Raw genomic sequence first — 13,501 nt, forward strand, 5'->3', positions numbered from 1 at the left:
TTTTTTATTCTAGGTATTTAAAGTACTTGTACCGTATATAGATAAATATGGTACGACAAAGATCCTGGGTTCGATTCCCAGTTGAGACCGTTACATTTTTATTTTTCTATGTCGTGTTTGAAAATTTAAATAGGTTTTTGGTTCTCCCGGGACCCGAACTCAGGATCTTCCGCCAAACGCATTTGTGCTCTACGAACTGAGCTATTGTACCAAGACCTAACGTATTTTCTCCGTCCGGTACGATTATTATTAAAATTGGTTGAACCGTTGCCAATGGAACTAAGTAAATTATATTAGAGTTGTTTTATTCATACCAAACATTAGATATTTTCCCAAAACAGGTATTTCCTCTTGTTTGTTCAGACCGTTGAGATATTTCAATGTTCTTTTCTGAATACACGCGTAAGACAGGTAAAGGACACATTCCGAATAAATGCCAAGAAAGGCGTCTTCCGGTTTGGGCACTTCCGGGAAATGTGAAACATCTTCCGGTCGGTCTTCCACATTCAAATCAGCTACCGGAAACCGTTTGACAACACTATAACACGATATAAACGGATTATGAGCTAAATATAATATGGTAAAGATGAACAGAATATGGCTAAACTTTGCCATTATATGTTACACCATTTAAACTGGTTTATATTTCAATGATTTATTTTATTTTGTCTCTTGTCTCTTGTCAACAACCAATATCAGAAAGTAACTGAATAAGAATAGTTTATGATTTTCATTTTATAGTATTTGAGTGCTGAGGGTTCAAATGAAAGATTTTTCTAAGCGAAATAGGCGTGAGCTATCTCTTTTGTGGTTAGCTGAGGCTCTCAAGTCTATAATTCCCTTTGCGGAATGCTGTCTTTGAATAAATTAATAATCGTGCAATATCAAACCTATGGAAACATTTTCCTAAGAGAAAAACGAATAACATTTTTGATAACATTGGCCTTCTATCAAAATATTACGGAAATATACATGTAGGTAGATACATTTCTCTTTTCCTCAATAATCTTAACGAAACATACCGATTTGTAATATACTTAATTTGATTGCTAGAATAAAAGGGTCTATAAAGTCAACAAAACAAAATATACATCAGCAGAATGGCTAAATGTATCAAGATCATTTTTCAAACACAAAATTCAGACAGTTTTAGATACTTTGGGTAGGTGCTAAATAAGATTTGACAAATAAATCTGTCATATAAATAATAAAAAAATACACACATTTCACAGACGTTTTCGAGCAAGCATTTTCAAATTTGTCAGTTTTTAATTATGGGTACCTTTTTTAATGTTATTTCACCCGTTAGGCTAGGAATGCTCCTGTGTTAGGCTAGGAATGCTCCTGTGTTATGGCGGGTGAAGTTTAAAGATTGATATTTTTCGATATGTATAATAATTGTTATTAAATTATACAAATCAGAATATGTTATAAATATTTTACATGATAATTTAGTTACTAGAATTGGATAAAGAATGTGAAAGACGTGTGAAGTGAGATTATGTGGTTTGAGTTTAGAGTGTATGGATGTTATTATTGAAATGTATTGCAGATGTAAGGATCCATAGGGTAATTTGTGTCTTGAAAGTATGGAGTTGGGTTTCGGTTTTTAAGTTATCAGGAAGAAGGTTGAATATTTAAGAAGTTAGATGTTAAATGCATTATCTTCTTTGTGCTGATGTAGTATGAAGTTTAGATACATTGTAGTTTCACTGGTTATATATATTTCCACATGTTTATCCAATTTGATTCCTTTCAGATCTATATATTCTAGATCTATAATTCCTTTCCGCAATATATATATATTTTTTTTTATTTTGAATATCTATTTATGTGAGACTTCTTATCATTTTTACTAATGTATCTTATTTTATTATATGCTTTTGTTGTAACATTTAATATTTTTTCTTTTTTCGTTGTATTATGTTTCCTTTATTGTTTTAATTTTGTAGAATCTATAATAACTGTGATACTCTACTATTAAACTTTGTAGTGTGTAAAAGCCCATAAGGGCGTGTAATAATAATAAATAAATAATAAATAAACCGGCAGGCTCTTCACAATCTTCCTCTTTCCATTCACCTGCATCAACTTTCTACAACCTTACGACATTGCCCAAATGATGTCACCGTTGCCCCTCAGGCTTCTGACATTTTTAAATAAATATTTTAATTAGCTCAATGAGACACAAATGTCCCTTGGCCTTTTTACAGAGCCTTTTTTTTACTGCAGTGAGAAACTTTTTTTTCTAGAATAATTTCTAAGCAAAAGATTGATTCTTAATATTCGTTGTGCTTACCTTTTGCTGACACACGAATAATGATCGTGAAGAAAATAACTCACGATTATCACACTTATCTATCACCGTAACAACCAGAAGGCAACGAAACTAACTCAATTACCGATACCTTCACCATCTCTATCCACAATAAAATGTACACACTTATATTAAACTATGTTAAAATCACAGTTAAAATAATTTTTTTGACATTTTTTTCCTCCTTAATATTAGCTTTAGAACCTAACCCTCGCACGAAAAAGCAAACTTTGTAACAACAATTTTGTACGCAATTGCCACAGTACAATAACAGGTTTTTCATTCCATAATTATATACTTAAAATGTGTGTATACATAGGTACTACATATTTCTTCCATCGTAATTTATTTCTTACGGAAATAAAAAAAATATATATATATGTATTTGTTTAAAAGAAATAAGGGTGTAATTTGGTTACATGCATTTTTTAAAGCTTTAAAATATGCATGTATATTAATAAAATAAAGGTTTTAATAATAAATTTCTGGTCAATTGGTAAATAAACATGCTAATCATTTTAAGTTCTCATTTATTCAGGTCTAATCAACATTCATAAAAAAACAATAAAATAATAAGAAACCAAAAACAAACATAACAAAAGTAATCAACAATAACGACAAAAAACAACCAAGTGACACATAAAAATATGAGCACCATAATATAACAACTCAAACAATAACAACACAAACAATAATATAACAACACAAACAATAACAACGAGTGATAACAGTCAAGATAACTCATCACAATAACAATGAAAACAAAAACAAAAACATTAAAAAAAAAACAAAACAAGAAATCATAAAATAACAAAAAACAAAATCGATAGACTTAAAAAACATGAGAACCTGTTTCTTTGTTTAAATTAAATAAATAACAATAAATTAATTATTTTCTTGAACTATTAGTTGGTATTGAATTTGAAGATTCAATGAAATATCACCAACAAACGACTACGATTGAAGGTTTTAGAAATATCAAAAAAATCTAACACACCCACAACAAACTGAAAAAAGAATAAATGCAATAAATTTGTCATGTCGACAAAACGTAATGTAACTACTATTGATAAATACTTAGCTCATCCTATTATTTAAAAACAAATAAGCAACATAGAAATCGTCTTTCAAACTGACTAAACTATTAAAAAGTATGAGTAATTTTGAAAAGAAACAATCGTGTTTTTGAATAGGTATTACAGTCAACAACATAATTAAAAACAACTTTTGATCAATTTGAGAGTAAATTACGTCATTAGTAGGTAAGCTTTTCAATTTTCAGTATTTTGAATGTTTGATTTTAAAGATTTGTTTGAGTAATAACTTATGGCTCGTTCTTTTTCAGATGTTCAGGCAGTTGGATATCTAAGGCTCTTCCGTATCCATGTCCGTAGTGATCTCCCCCGTGCACGTCCTCGTGACTGGAGGAGTGGCTGTGGGTCTGTGAGTAAACTGGCTTGGCGTGGATCTCGTAGGTGGAGTGCTTCTCGCCTCCCGAGAGGAGGGACTTGAGGGCGATGATGCCAGAGAGCATCAGGGCGAGGAGAGAGGTCATTAGGGCTTTACCGGCCAGGAGAGCGAGACCTCCAAGAGCGAGAGATGCGAGTGTTCCTGAAAATTAAATAATTTATTTTAATTTGGTTCGAAACTTGGTGATCGTTATCAATGATAAAAAAATAGATGTAAATAGGTATATTCGATGCACTGTCAAAAAAATATTAAATACAAAATCAGAGAGAAAATCTTCTCTCGAGGTACGATAGTAAAAAACTTTATTTATTCTACAAAATCGTTTTGCACCTAGTGAAGTTTATCTAAAGCTTTTATTACAAAGTGTTTCATGCAATTTATCAGAGATGGCAGTAATCAAACTCGCTTAACTGAAAAAGCGTTGTAAATTTAGGCAGGTATTAATTTTATCAACAACAAATACTAATTTCGGTTGTCTGTGATGTGCGTTATTCCCGCGTGAAATTATTCACGTTCAATGCATATCAAATTTGATTTGAAATTAATTGTCATTTCCAAAATTGAAACCGCAGGTTTGAAGAATAATTCAGGTAACTAAACTAGGTATCATCCACCAATAATATGATATTGGAAGAAAAAATTATTTAATTGTCTTTTTAAAAATTAGAATTTAATTTTGGGGGTAGTTATATAATACTGGTGCCAATACTTGAAATATCACGAGATAGTCTGAATTCTTGATAAATGAGTTATTAATTGTCGGAATTCTTGACAAAGCTGATTCCAATTTTGAATATTGGTTAAATTCGAAACAAATTTGTGAACCAGATTTTGTAGGCTAACTAACGCACGCACTGACATCCGAAATCAGTATGTTTGATAATATAATTAGTATTATGTTTGTGATTCACACCAATATAATATTTAATTAATGTTTTTTTTGCCCCTTTCCATTTTTCATCCATCAGATAAAGATGTTGATTGAAATAACCATTTTTTTAAAATATATTTTTTGAGTTCATTGTCGTAACTAGTAATTTGACATAATTTATTTTTGAGATGAAACACGCCGAATTTCAATCATCGTTTCAAAAATTATATAGGCTAAAGAGATACAAACATAATAATATTTAAAAATACAAAGCGTCTGGAAACACGAACATAAAACTATTCGTAAAAACATAACATATTACTCGTTTTTTAATTGTTGTACGTTACATTGTTTCAATTCAGTTACGGTAGCTATATAGAAATGTTTTGAAGAATAAATTATATGAATTGAGGGACGATTAAAAAAAATGTTGCTTGGCAAGTGATGATATGATATTCCGAGATAATTAATGTAATATTCTGCTAATTTGAAAGTTAGTTTAGACAATAATTAAATGAACAACATTTATATATGGTGCATTAGATGAGATTGCCAAATTTTTTTTATTGAGGTTTGCCAATTTTTTTGCGAATCACTCTGCAAAGAAAGTGAATTTATAGAACACATGTTAGAAGAAAGTTTGAGATACACTTTTTTGTTTTACTTTAAAAAGCATTTGTTACAAGATGGTTAAATATATGCGGTGTACGGAAACTTGTAGTACAAATTGGAAACTGGTGAATGTACGTCACGATTACCCAAAATCCTTTTTTAAGGTTTTCTTTAAAACTTTGTTCTTCATTTTTTTAACTTAAGAATTAAAATACTTTTTTTAGCCTGGTCTACACCTCGAAGCATTTTAAATCAGTTGAAATTATCCGATTTTTTTCAAATTGCACCTAAAATGTCATCTTCGTACTCGATTTACTCGAAAACGAAATATCAAATCCAAAAAGTTATACTGCAAAACCGAATCGTTTCTGGTCACCGTGTATATAATATGGTCTCCTTGATTGGTCAGTATCATGGGAAAAATGGGGGAGTTAACCACATATTTACATATATTTCATTAGTGTGAAAATAAAACGTTGCTTTTCTGCTGGCTTCCCCTAACTGAGGTTGACAATCTTCAATCTTTAGGCAACAACTGTACTATATTTCGGTGTCTACGTTTCAATAAAAAAATAAATATAAATCTGTAACATTTAGACCACAATGAGAACAAATCGGAGACTCAAGCAAATGAATTTTAAAAACATTGAATCGAATGGAGCAACGTCCAATATACGAAGTAACTTGTTTGAAAGTCGTTAATTTAAAAACAAAACTGTTAAGACCAATAAAAGCACTTTTTGTATCATAGTAGCATTTTAAAATGCATGCTTAAATGAGAGCCTACATATCGTGACAAGAGGGCCTGTTGTGTGCAGAGTCATTTGTGGTATTTTGCCCTCGAAACGTAACCTGCTATTTAGTTAACCACGCGCAGGTGTATCATTTGGTCTTTAAAATAAATTGATCCAATTTGCGAGACGGTCAATATTCCCACGTTTTCTAACTGCGGCAACTTACCTTCGGAGTTTACCATTTTTTTTAAATCTAAAATATCTGGACACGAATGATGTAGGTAGCCAGTTACATCATTAAATGTTATTCCGTTGTTCTTGTGGGACCAATCTGGGCACATAACAAAATTAATAGATGCTCACTGGAATCCATTATTGTCAGGTGGCTTCAAAGGTTCCTAAGTCGATGAGCTTTGGCGTCATCAAAAGTTCAATGCTTTTCCGTCTTGTCTTTCGAGGTGTAAAAATCTACTTTCAACTCGCGTTGCTAATTCCACTCTAAGCCATTGAGCTTTACAATATTAATTTATATGCAAAGTAATAAGCCAAGCCCCAAAATATCTACTTACAAACTATGTTAGAAATTTGGGCAAACTTTGGTAATTGTGTAAATTGATATCGATTTCAGAAGTTAAAATTTTTTTCACGTTTCGTTTTGATTATTAATATATTATAAAGTCCAGACAGAATCTGCTCAAATAATTATGTGACACAAAAAGTCTGTCGGTATTATTATTTATTTTCATAAATGTTAACCCATAAATCTAATGTTTGACAGTGTTACCAATCATCCATCATTTTCTGTCCACTTATAAAAAAGATTGCTCTCGTACAGGTTCAATCTGTGAATTAATCGGTGTTAATCTACGTAGTCGGACCATCCTTTCTTTGCCATGGCCAGGCAAGTTTTTTTCACTGCCCGGTATTAAAATCGACAATAATTGACCTGAATATCGACCAAGTAGTTTTAATTGATGTGGCAGCTATGCATAACGAATACGGCCTGCTTCTGGTCAAGTGCAAAGCTAAATCCCTTTCACAAAACGTGGGGGGAGCGGTTCCTGCTCTACATAATAGACATACAAGAGGAATGATATGAAAGAAGTTTGGTTCAATTTAAAACAACTTGATCCTTTCTTTCTCTAAAAGAATTACAAAATATTTGAAAGGTGTCAGTTTTGTTGAATTTTGGTGTAAAAAAAGGTAACCATATAAAGAGCTACGTTGGTAGTTTTTTGCAAGATAGATAGACTTATTAAACGATGTCTTGGAAAGAGGGAATGGATACCGAAATTGGCAACAATTGTCTTGACAGTCAAGGGGGAAAACTAACAAAAGTAAAAGAAAAAGAGTTCGCCCACCGATTTGTTGGGCTCACATCTTGATATTAATAGCAAGATTTGGGTGTGAAGAGCTCTCAAGAACAGACATTATACTTATTATTTTGTAGTAGATCTTGAGCTTTCGAAGCTCTGCTTTGAACGATTCTGACAGAAGAGAAAGGTTTTTTTGTTCAGTCCGCGTGGTATTTTAATGCCATGAAAAATAATGTAAGTTTTTTGAATTGCTTAAATTATTTACCTTCATCAGCCCCTTTAAAATGAACGCTTCGGCATCAAATCACTTTGGACATGTTTATTGCATTTTTTGCCAATATCCTACTTTAATCTATTATTTAATGTGCGACAAATAAATATGAGCTACTTACAAGTATGTTCAAATTATCAATGATCTTTTTTCTATTATAGTTAAGTCACGTTTGCGATTAAATTTAGTATTCATAGGAATATTATTACTATCAAAAAATATGTATTAAGAACATGTTTTTATTTATATGTAATTATGCAAGCTTTTAAATGCACTGCGGGTATTGAAAAAAATAATATTCTCTAAAAAATTTTAATACAAAATGATTTTTTTTTCCATACTAAAGTTTGGTTAAGGTTAGGAAAGCGAAATAATATAACATCAACGAATTTACAACTTTCGAAAAAGTATTTTTAGGAAAATAATTTTTAAAATGAATCAATTGTACAACTGCACCAAAAGTGTTTGACGATATTAAAAAAATGATAGTAATCCATGTTTTTTTGCTCACCCTTCATCATCATCATCATGGCGATGATTGCTCCAAGTCCACCCTTCTTTCCTCCTTTGCCTCCCTTCCTTCCCTCGGAGGACCTTCCCAATTCGGAGTCTCCGAACAGCTCCAGAGAATCCAGTTTCGCGCCTTCATCCAGAAGCTTGAACTTCAAGGAATGGTTATCGAAGAAGGATCCAATCTTGTACATCAGATAAGAATCCAACCTCTTCTCTGGTTCATTTGGGAAGCTCCTTGCAAGTTCTGCAACCTTCTCAGTAACCTTTCCCTTATCACCGCCAGCTTCTGTCACTAGGGTCAGTCCTGGTAGCAGAGAGAAGTCTCCAGCCTCTGAGAATCTTTCGAAGAAGTTAACAACGTCCAGCTTTAAACAGGTAGGACTGTACGATGTGTCACAGTTTGTTCCCAAGGACCTCGCTGAGAATTCCACCGGGCTCGGAGTTTTGACCTGGCTTGTTGCAGCTGCAGGTGTTATCTTGTATGAGGACGAGAAGATACCTCCAACTTGCATCAGTAGAATTATGGTCACATAAGCCTTGCTGGCACCGAATTTAAACGCCATTGTATTAGTTGATTATTTGCGGTTTACGGGAGGATTCTGCGGATCCACACTTTGCACTAGTTAACACAACTGTAACTGAATTATAAATGATATGTGTTTTGAAGCTGCGGACGCTTATATACTGACAGGTGAGTGGCCGAATGTTCATTTATATGGACCGGCCTGCCTGCAAATTAAAATCTCCGGGGAAGGAGGTGCGTTGGAAGAAATTATTCTTATTTTTGCTGCACCGAATTGTCGAGTCATTAAGGCATTATTTATGAACAACATTCGGACCACGGGCGCTCATTTCCGCTTATTGTAATTTTAGAGAAGAACAAAAATGATGCTAGGAAAATGCTTGAAATCCTCATCGCTATTGTATTTTTGTCCAGAATGAGAAAAATTGAATTTAAAAAACTTCTAATATTCGATAAATAAAAAAACGATTTATCCAAATCTAAAAAAAGTGAAATATATCACCTAAGAATCCCACTTTCCAATAATACAACTGACTCACCCCAATTACTGGAGAAAGTTCCCATTTTAACTTCAGAAACTTGAAAGGGTGCAGTTAAAAGCATAATATATTCTTCCGTATTCAGTGACTATGTAAAAAAAATATTTGCGATTTCTTAGGATTTTAAAAAATGGGAATGTTGGTTGACGAATATATTTTTAACAGATCTATTTTCTTAAATAATACATCTCCATATTAATTAATTAATATTTTTTTTAAATATTTCTTATTTCTTATTTCTTATTATGTAAGTTTGACTTATTTCTTGATTACGAAAAAGTGCTACCGAATTAATTCAAAATTAAAAAATGTTTTAATTTTTTATTAGTAATTATTTTTGATTCTTATAAACCTTATTATAGTAATCTAAAAGATAAAATCAACAAAACTATTTTCTGTCTTTATCTCTTTCATATTTTCATTCGGAATTGTTGATACCATCTTCTCTAATAGATTTTTCAAATCGTTTTAAAATAACTTCTTCTCAGTACTTCCACTATAATACGAGATCACCAAACATAAAAATGATTGATTAATATGCTTCCTGTTTTTGTTTTTATAAAAATATTCTATTACTTTAATTGTTCATAGTGTCACAAAACGTTAAATAAATAAATTAGTCTACAAGCATTTACTGTAAACGATTCATAATTATTTTGATCTCTGATTGTTTTATTAGGAAGCTGTATTTAAACGATTGTTTTTCTTATTTTCTCTATTCTATTGTAAAATTAATCAGCCTGCGAATTAGAAACTTTTTCAATGAAACAAATGGTTTTAGTTAATTTCTTTTGTTCAAATCGTCATGGTAAGTCATATAAACCCAACATTGTACTATTAGAACGTTATCTTATTAAGGCTTACTTAAGCGTAATGCACAACACTATGAAATGGATGCTTCGATAGTTTGGACAAATAGAGAGGAAAGAAAACTCGATACGATTAAGACTGTAAAAATCCCAAATGCGCCCCACTGTTGGTATAAAGCCCCAAAATACCTGAAAAACCCTTGACTCTGTGCAGAAACTTAACAAACGGATTGAAATCTTTAGCGAACAGGCGTCAGGTAGGTATGCTGTGCTTGTTCTACCGGTAATAAAATGGTAGATGCTCCGAGGAACTAGCGTCATTGATCCGTTTGGCACAGGTGCATTATCGAAAAACAAGCCAAACGCGCTCCAACATATGTACACGGTTGACATTTGTCACACGAGAACGTGTCGCTTCTACGACTCGGTCTTGAGTTCAACAGCTCGGCTGTGGAACGAATTGCCAGCCTCTGTGTTTCCTCCCTCCTACAACATAGGTCTCTTTAAGACTCATGTTCAATCCTTCCAATCCTCAAAAATACCCTCCACACAGCATCCCCAGAAATGACATAAACCCTGGTCTCAGGGCCTCTTGTGTGGATTTTATGTTAAAGTTCATCAACTATTTGAGTTCGGTCATGTTAATAGTCATCTATTACACGAATATTGAAAAAAACCAAGAAATAATCAAACACACCTAATTTTTCAAGAATTTAAAATATTAAAATTTAATGATCTTGTCCAATAAAACATAATAACTCAAATAATGAAAGAAAAACGAAATCACAGCTTTTTAACTGAAAGTCGTACTCGTCAAAAACATATATTTCCAACACAAAAATGTAACACCACTTTTGCTCAACATCACATATATCTAGGGAAAAAATACTTCAACACCCTACCCGAAAATATCAGAACAATAGAAAACGATGAACACCTACTAAAAGCAATTAAACAGAAGTTCAATGTAAAAATACCAAAATGATGAAACCATCTTTTTAATTAATTATAAATTTTAATATTCATAATTACAAACACTAAATATTCTTAATCTTGATGCTCACCACTCTTCTATACACAAGCGCCAGCTTCTATAGAAGAGGAACATTAAAAAATCAAAAGCAGTGAAAACTAATTGTATGAATTATTTTATTTAACATTATTGATTATATTCTGTCATACTAATAAACTGTAAATTGATTAATTATTTAATAAATAAAAACATTGTTTTATTATATAATAATAATAAAAAACTAACACGAATATATAGAAACGGATAAGATCTATATTCCGCGGCAGTTATAAATTATAACCGAGGCAGATCTTCTTTAATTTTCTAACTCGTTTTCAAGAAAAAGTATCTCCGCCTACAAAGAAGGTAAGCTTAGATATAATATTTATTTATTTAAAATTTAATTCAATGCATTCTCTTCTGTCGCCCAAAGCAAACCAGAAAATTATTCGCATTTTAGGTACCTACTTACTCTATGTGCATATTTTAAAAGAAAATAAGTGAATATGTTACTTTGCCTGTCGAAGTTTTAAATTTCTATAGATTGTTTTAAGAAAATTTAAAATCAAAAAACCATCATTCATCAAAAGGAAACCGATACTTCAGTACTATTAAAATTTGCCTACAAAAAAAAATCGGTTCAATGATAACTCAACACAGTTAAATTTAAACACACTTTTAAAAAGTAATATAAAGTCATTAGAAACTATGAAAAAAATTATTTTTTTAATCTCACCTAACCTACTTAACCCAGTTAATAAAATTTTTGTTTCATCACTTTCCATGACTTTATATAACTTTTTAAAGATGTGATGATTTATTCGGTCACCAAAAATTCAATGTGTAATCGCAATCTTAAAGATAAACGTAACGTACGTTATATAGGATTAGATGGCGTTAATTGAACTCTTTTATAAAAATACATTATAAACAAGTTACACTACACACTAGTACACTTTTTGTGTATTATAATAATTCTAGCTAAACCCCGCCATACGTTGCTTTGGCTCAGTTGAAAAAAAGCATGTTTGTCCAACAAATTACGGTGTTTTTCAAAAAAAAGCATGTTTATACGGCACTATAAATATTTTCACTGTTCTAACTTTACATGCCGCGTAATATTTAGAAAACGTTTTTTAGTAAGGCTGTTAGAATTTTCGTAATTTTTGAAAGATATAAGAACATGTTAAGTTTTGTTTTACTAGTAAATTATTTTATTTATCGTACAGATGAACACATGGATGTAAGTAAAATATTATGACATTTGTCGTTTCTACAACTCGATTGCCAACCTCTGTGTTTCTTCCCTCCTGTCAACACGTGTCTCTTCGGACCCAGTTTCACTCCTTCCTTTTCACAAAAAGACTACGGCACAGCATTTCCAAGGATGACATAGGCCTTGAGGGAAATAATTTTCCACAGGGCCTCACGTGTGGAGTAAAATATAAAAAAAACATAATCAGTCAGTTTTCAGGTTTGTTCAAAAGTAAAATTGTTTGTTTGGGAAAAAAATGGATTCTATTAAAAAATATTTTTTATATTAGAATAATATAATTCATCATATTTTAACATCATGTAGAATCACCTGCCGAATTAGTCCATCTTACCCCATATAACAACGTAGAGTTCGTGATTAAATTAAATTAGATTAGAGTAAATAGACTTGGATTCAATTCATTGCAAGTAACCGACAATAAATTGTTACATACTTTCATTAGAACTTACCACCAACGTTGTAAAGTTCTTTGCTACCTACTTCAAAAGCAGTATCTTTTCTCTACAGTTCTTTGTTCTAAGATTTATTACCAATAGTTCAATAAACGATAATTCCTATTGGAGAGAAAGGTTTTTTTTATCCGGCAGGTTTTCCTTCCACCTCACTGAGTGGAAGCATCAAATAAAAAAAGTAAAGTGTAATTTAACACATCGCCTAGGTTTTAAAAAATGGTCCTCGTAGTTTTTTATGAACAGTTTTGCGTAGGAACGACGTTTAGCCGATAAATAAAACACTTTGTGGATCAAATCAATTAATATGTAGGTTATTTCGTTGAACTATTTGGATCATCTTTCATTGGAGTACCTACTTTTTGTATAGTACATCATAATATTAATTAAATTTGAATATGATGAGGTCCACGCGCGTGATGAGAGTTATTATTTGCCGATTCGGATAGATTATTACGTTTAAGCGGAAGCTACAAGCAAAAAATGTGTATATTCTTGGTATACCTTATATTGTAGGTAATAGCCATTAAAATCGCTTGACAAACGGAGTCTAGAAAGGTTAGGAAGTTTTTCTGATGTTTTATCGAAATATTTTTAAATTGACGCAATATTACTTATCGTAAAAATAACACTTGTTCTTTTTAATCTTCAACAAAAGGGTCTCTTTAAGACCGCCCCCGTCTCTCCACAGACCCCAAAGGCTAATTTATGGTCAAAACTTATGCTTAGCATAATCAAAATTACGTAGACCACCATGAAAACTATATGACCCATATAGAATATAATAAA

The 13,501-nt window shown here is 31.7% G+C and overlaps 1 protein-coding gene across 1 annotated transcript; it reads right to left on the minus strand.

Moving 5' to 3' along the window:
- Positions 1-3,504: 3,504 nt before the first annotated feature.
- LOC149411584 (uncharacterized) lies at positions 3,505-8,667 on the minus strand. The gene is made up of 2 exons (XM_089646689.1): positions 8,103-8,667; positions 3,505-3,928 (listed from the first exon to the last, which is right to left on the minus strand). The coding sequence occupies exons 1-2, from the start codon at positions 8,665-8,667 to the stop codon at positions 3,642-3,644; spliced, it is 852 nt and encodes a 283-aa protein (XP_089502815.1). The 3' UTR covers positions 3,505-3,641.
- Positions 8,668-13,501: the final 4,834 nt, after the last annotated feature.

Source organism: Hesperophylax consimilis, chromosome 25 (genome assembly GCF_061612785.1).
Source record: "Hesperophylax consimilis isolate HC1 chromosome 25, BYU_Hcon_1.0, whole genome shotgun sequence".
NCBI lineage: Eukaryota > Metazoa > Arthropoda > Insecta > Trichoptera > Limnephilidae > Hesperophylax > Hesperophylax consimilis.

Bases quoted from the DNA above. Each gene is read 5' to 3' on its own strand.
- LOC149411584 (XM_089646689.1), bottom strand. From the start codon at position 8,667: ATGGCGTTTAAATTCGGTGCCAGCAAGGCTTATGTGACCATAATTCTA. The intron at 3,929-8,102 runs GTGAGCAAAAAA...TTTAATTTTCAG, and splicing joins CATGATGATGATGATGAAGG to GAACACTCGCATCTCTCGCT.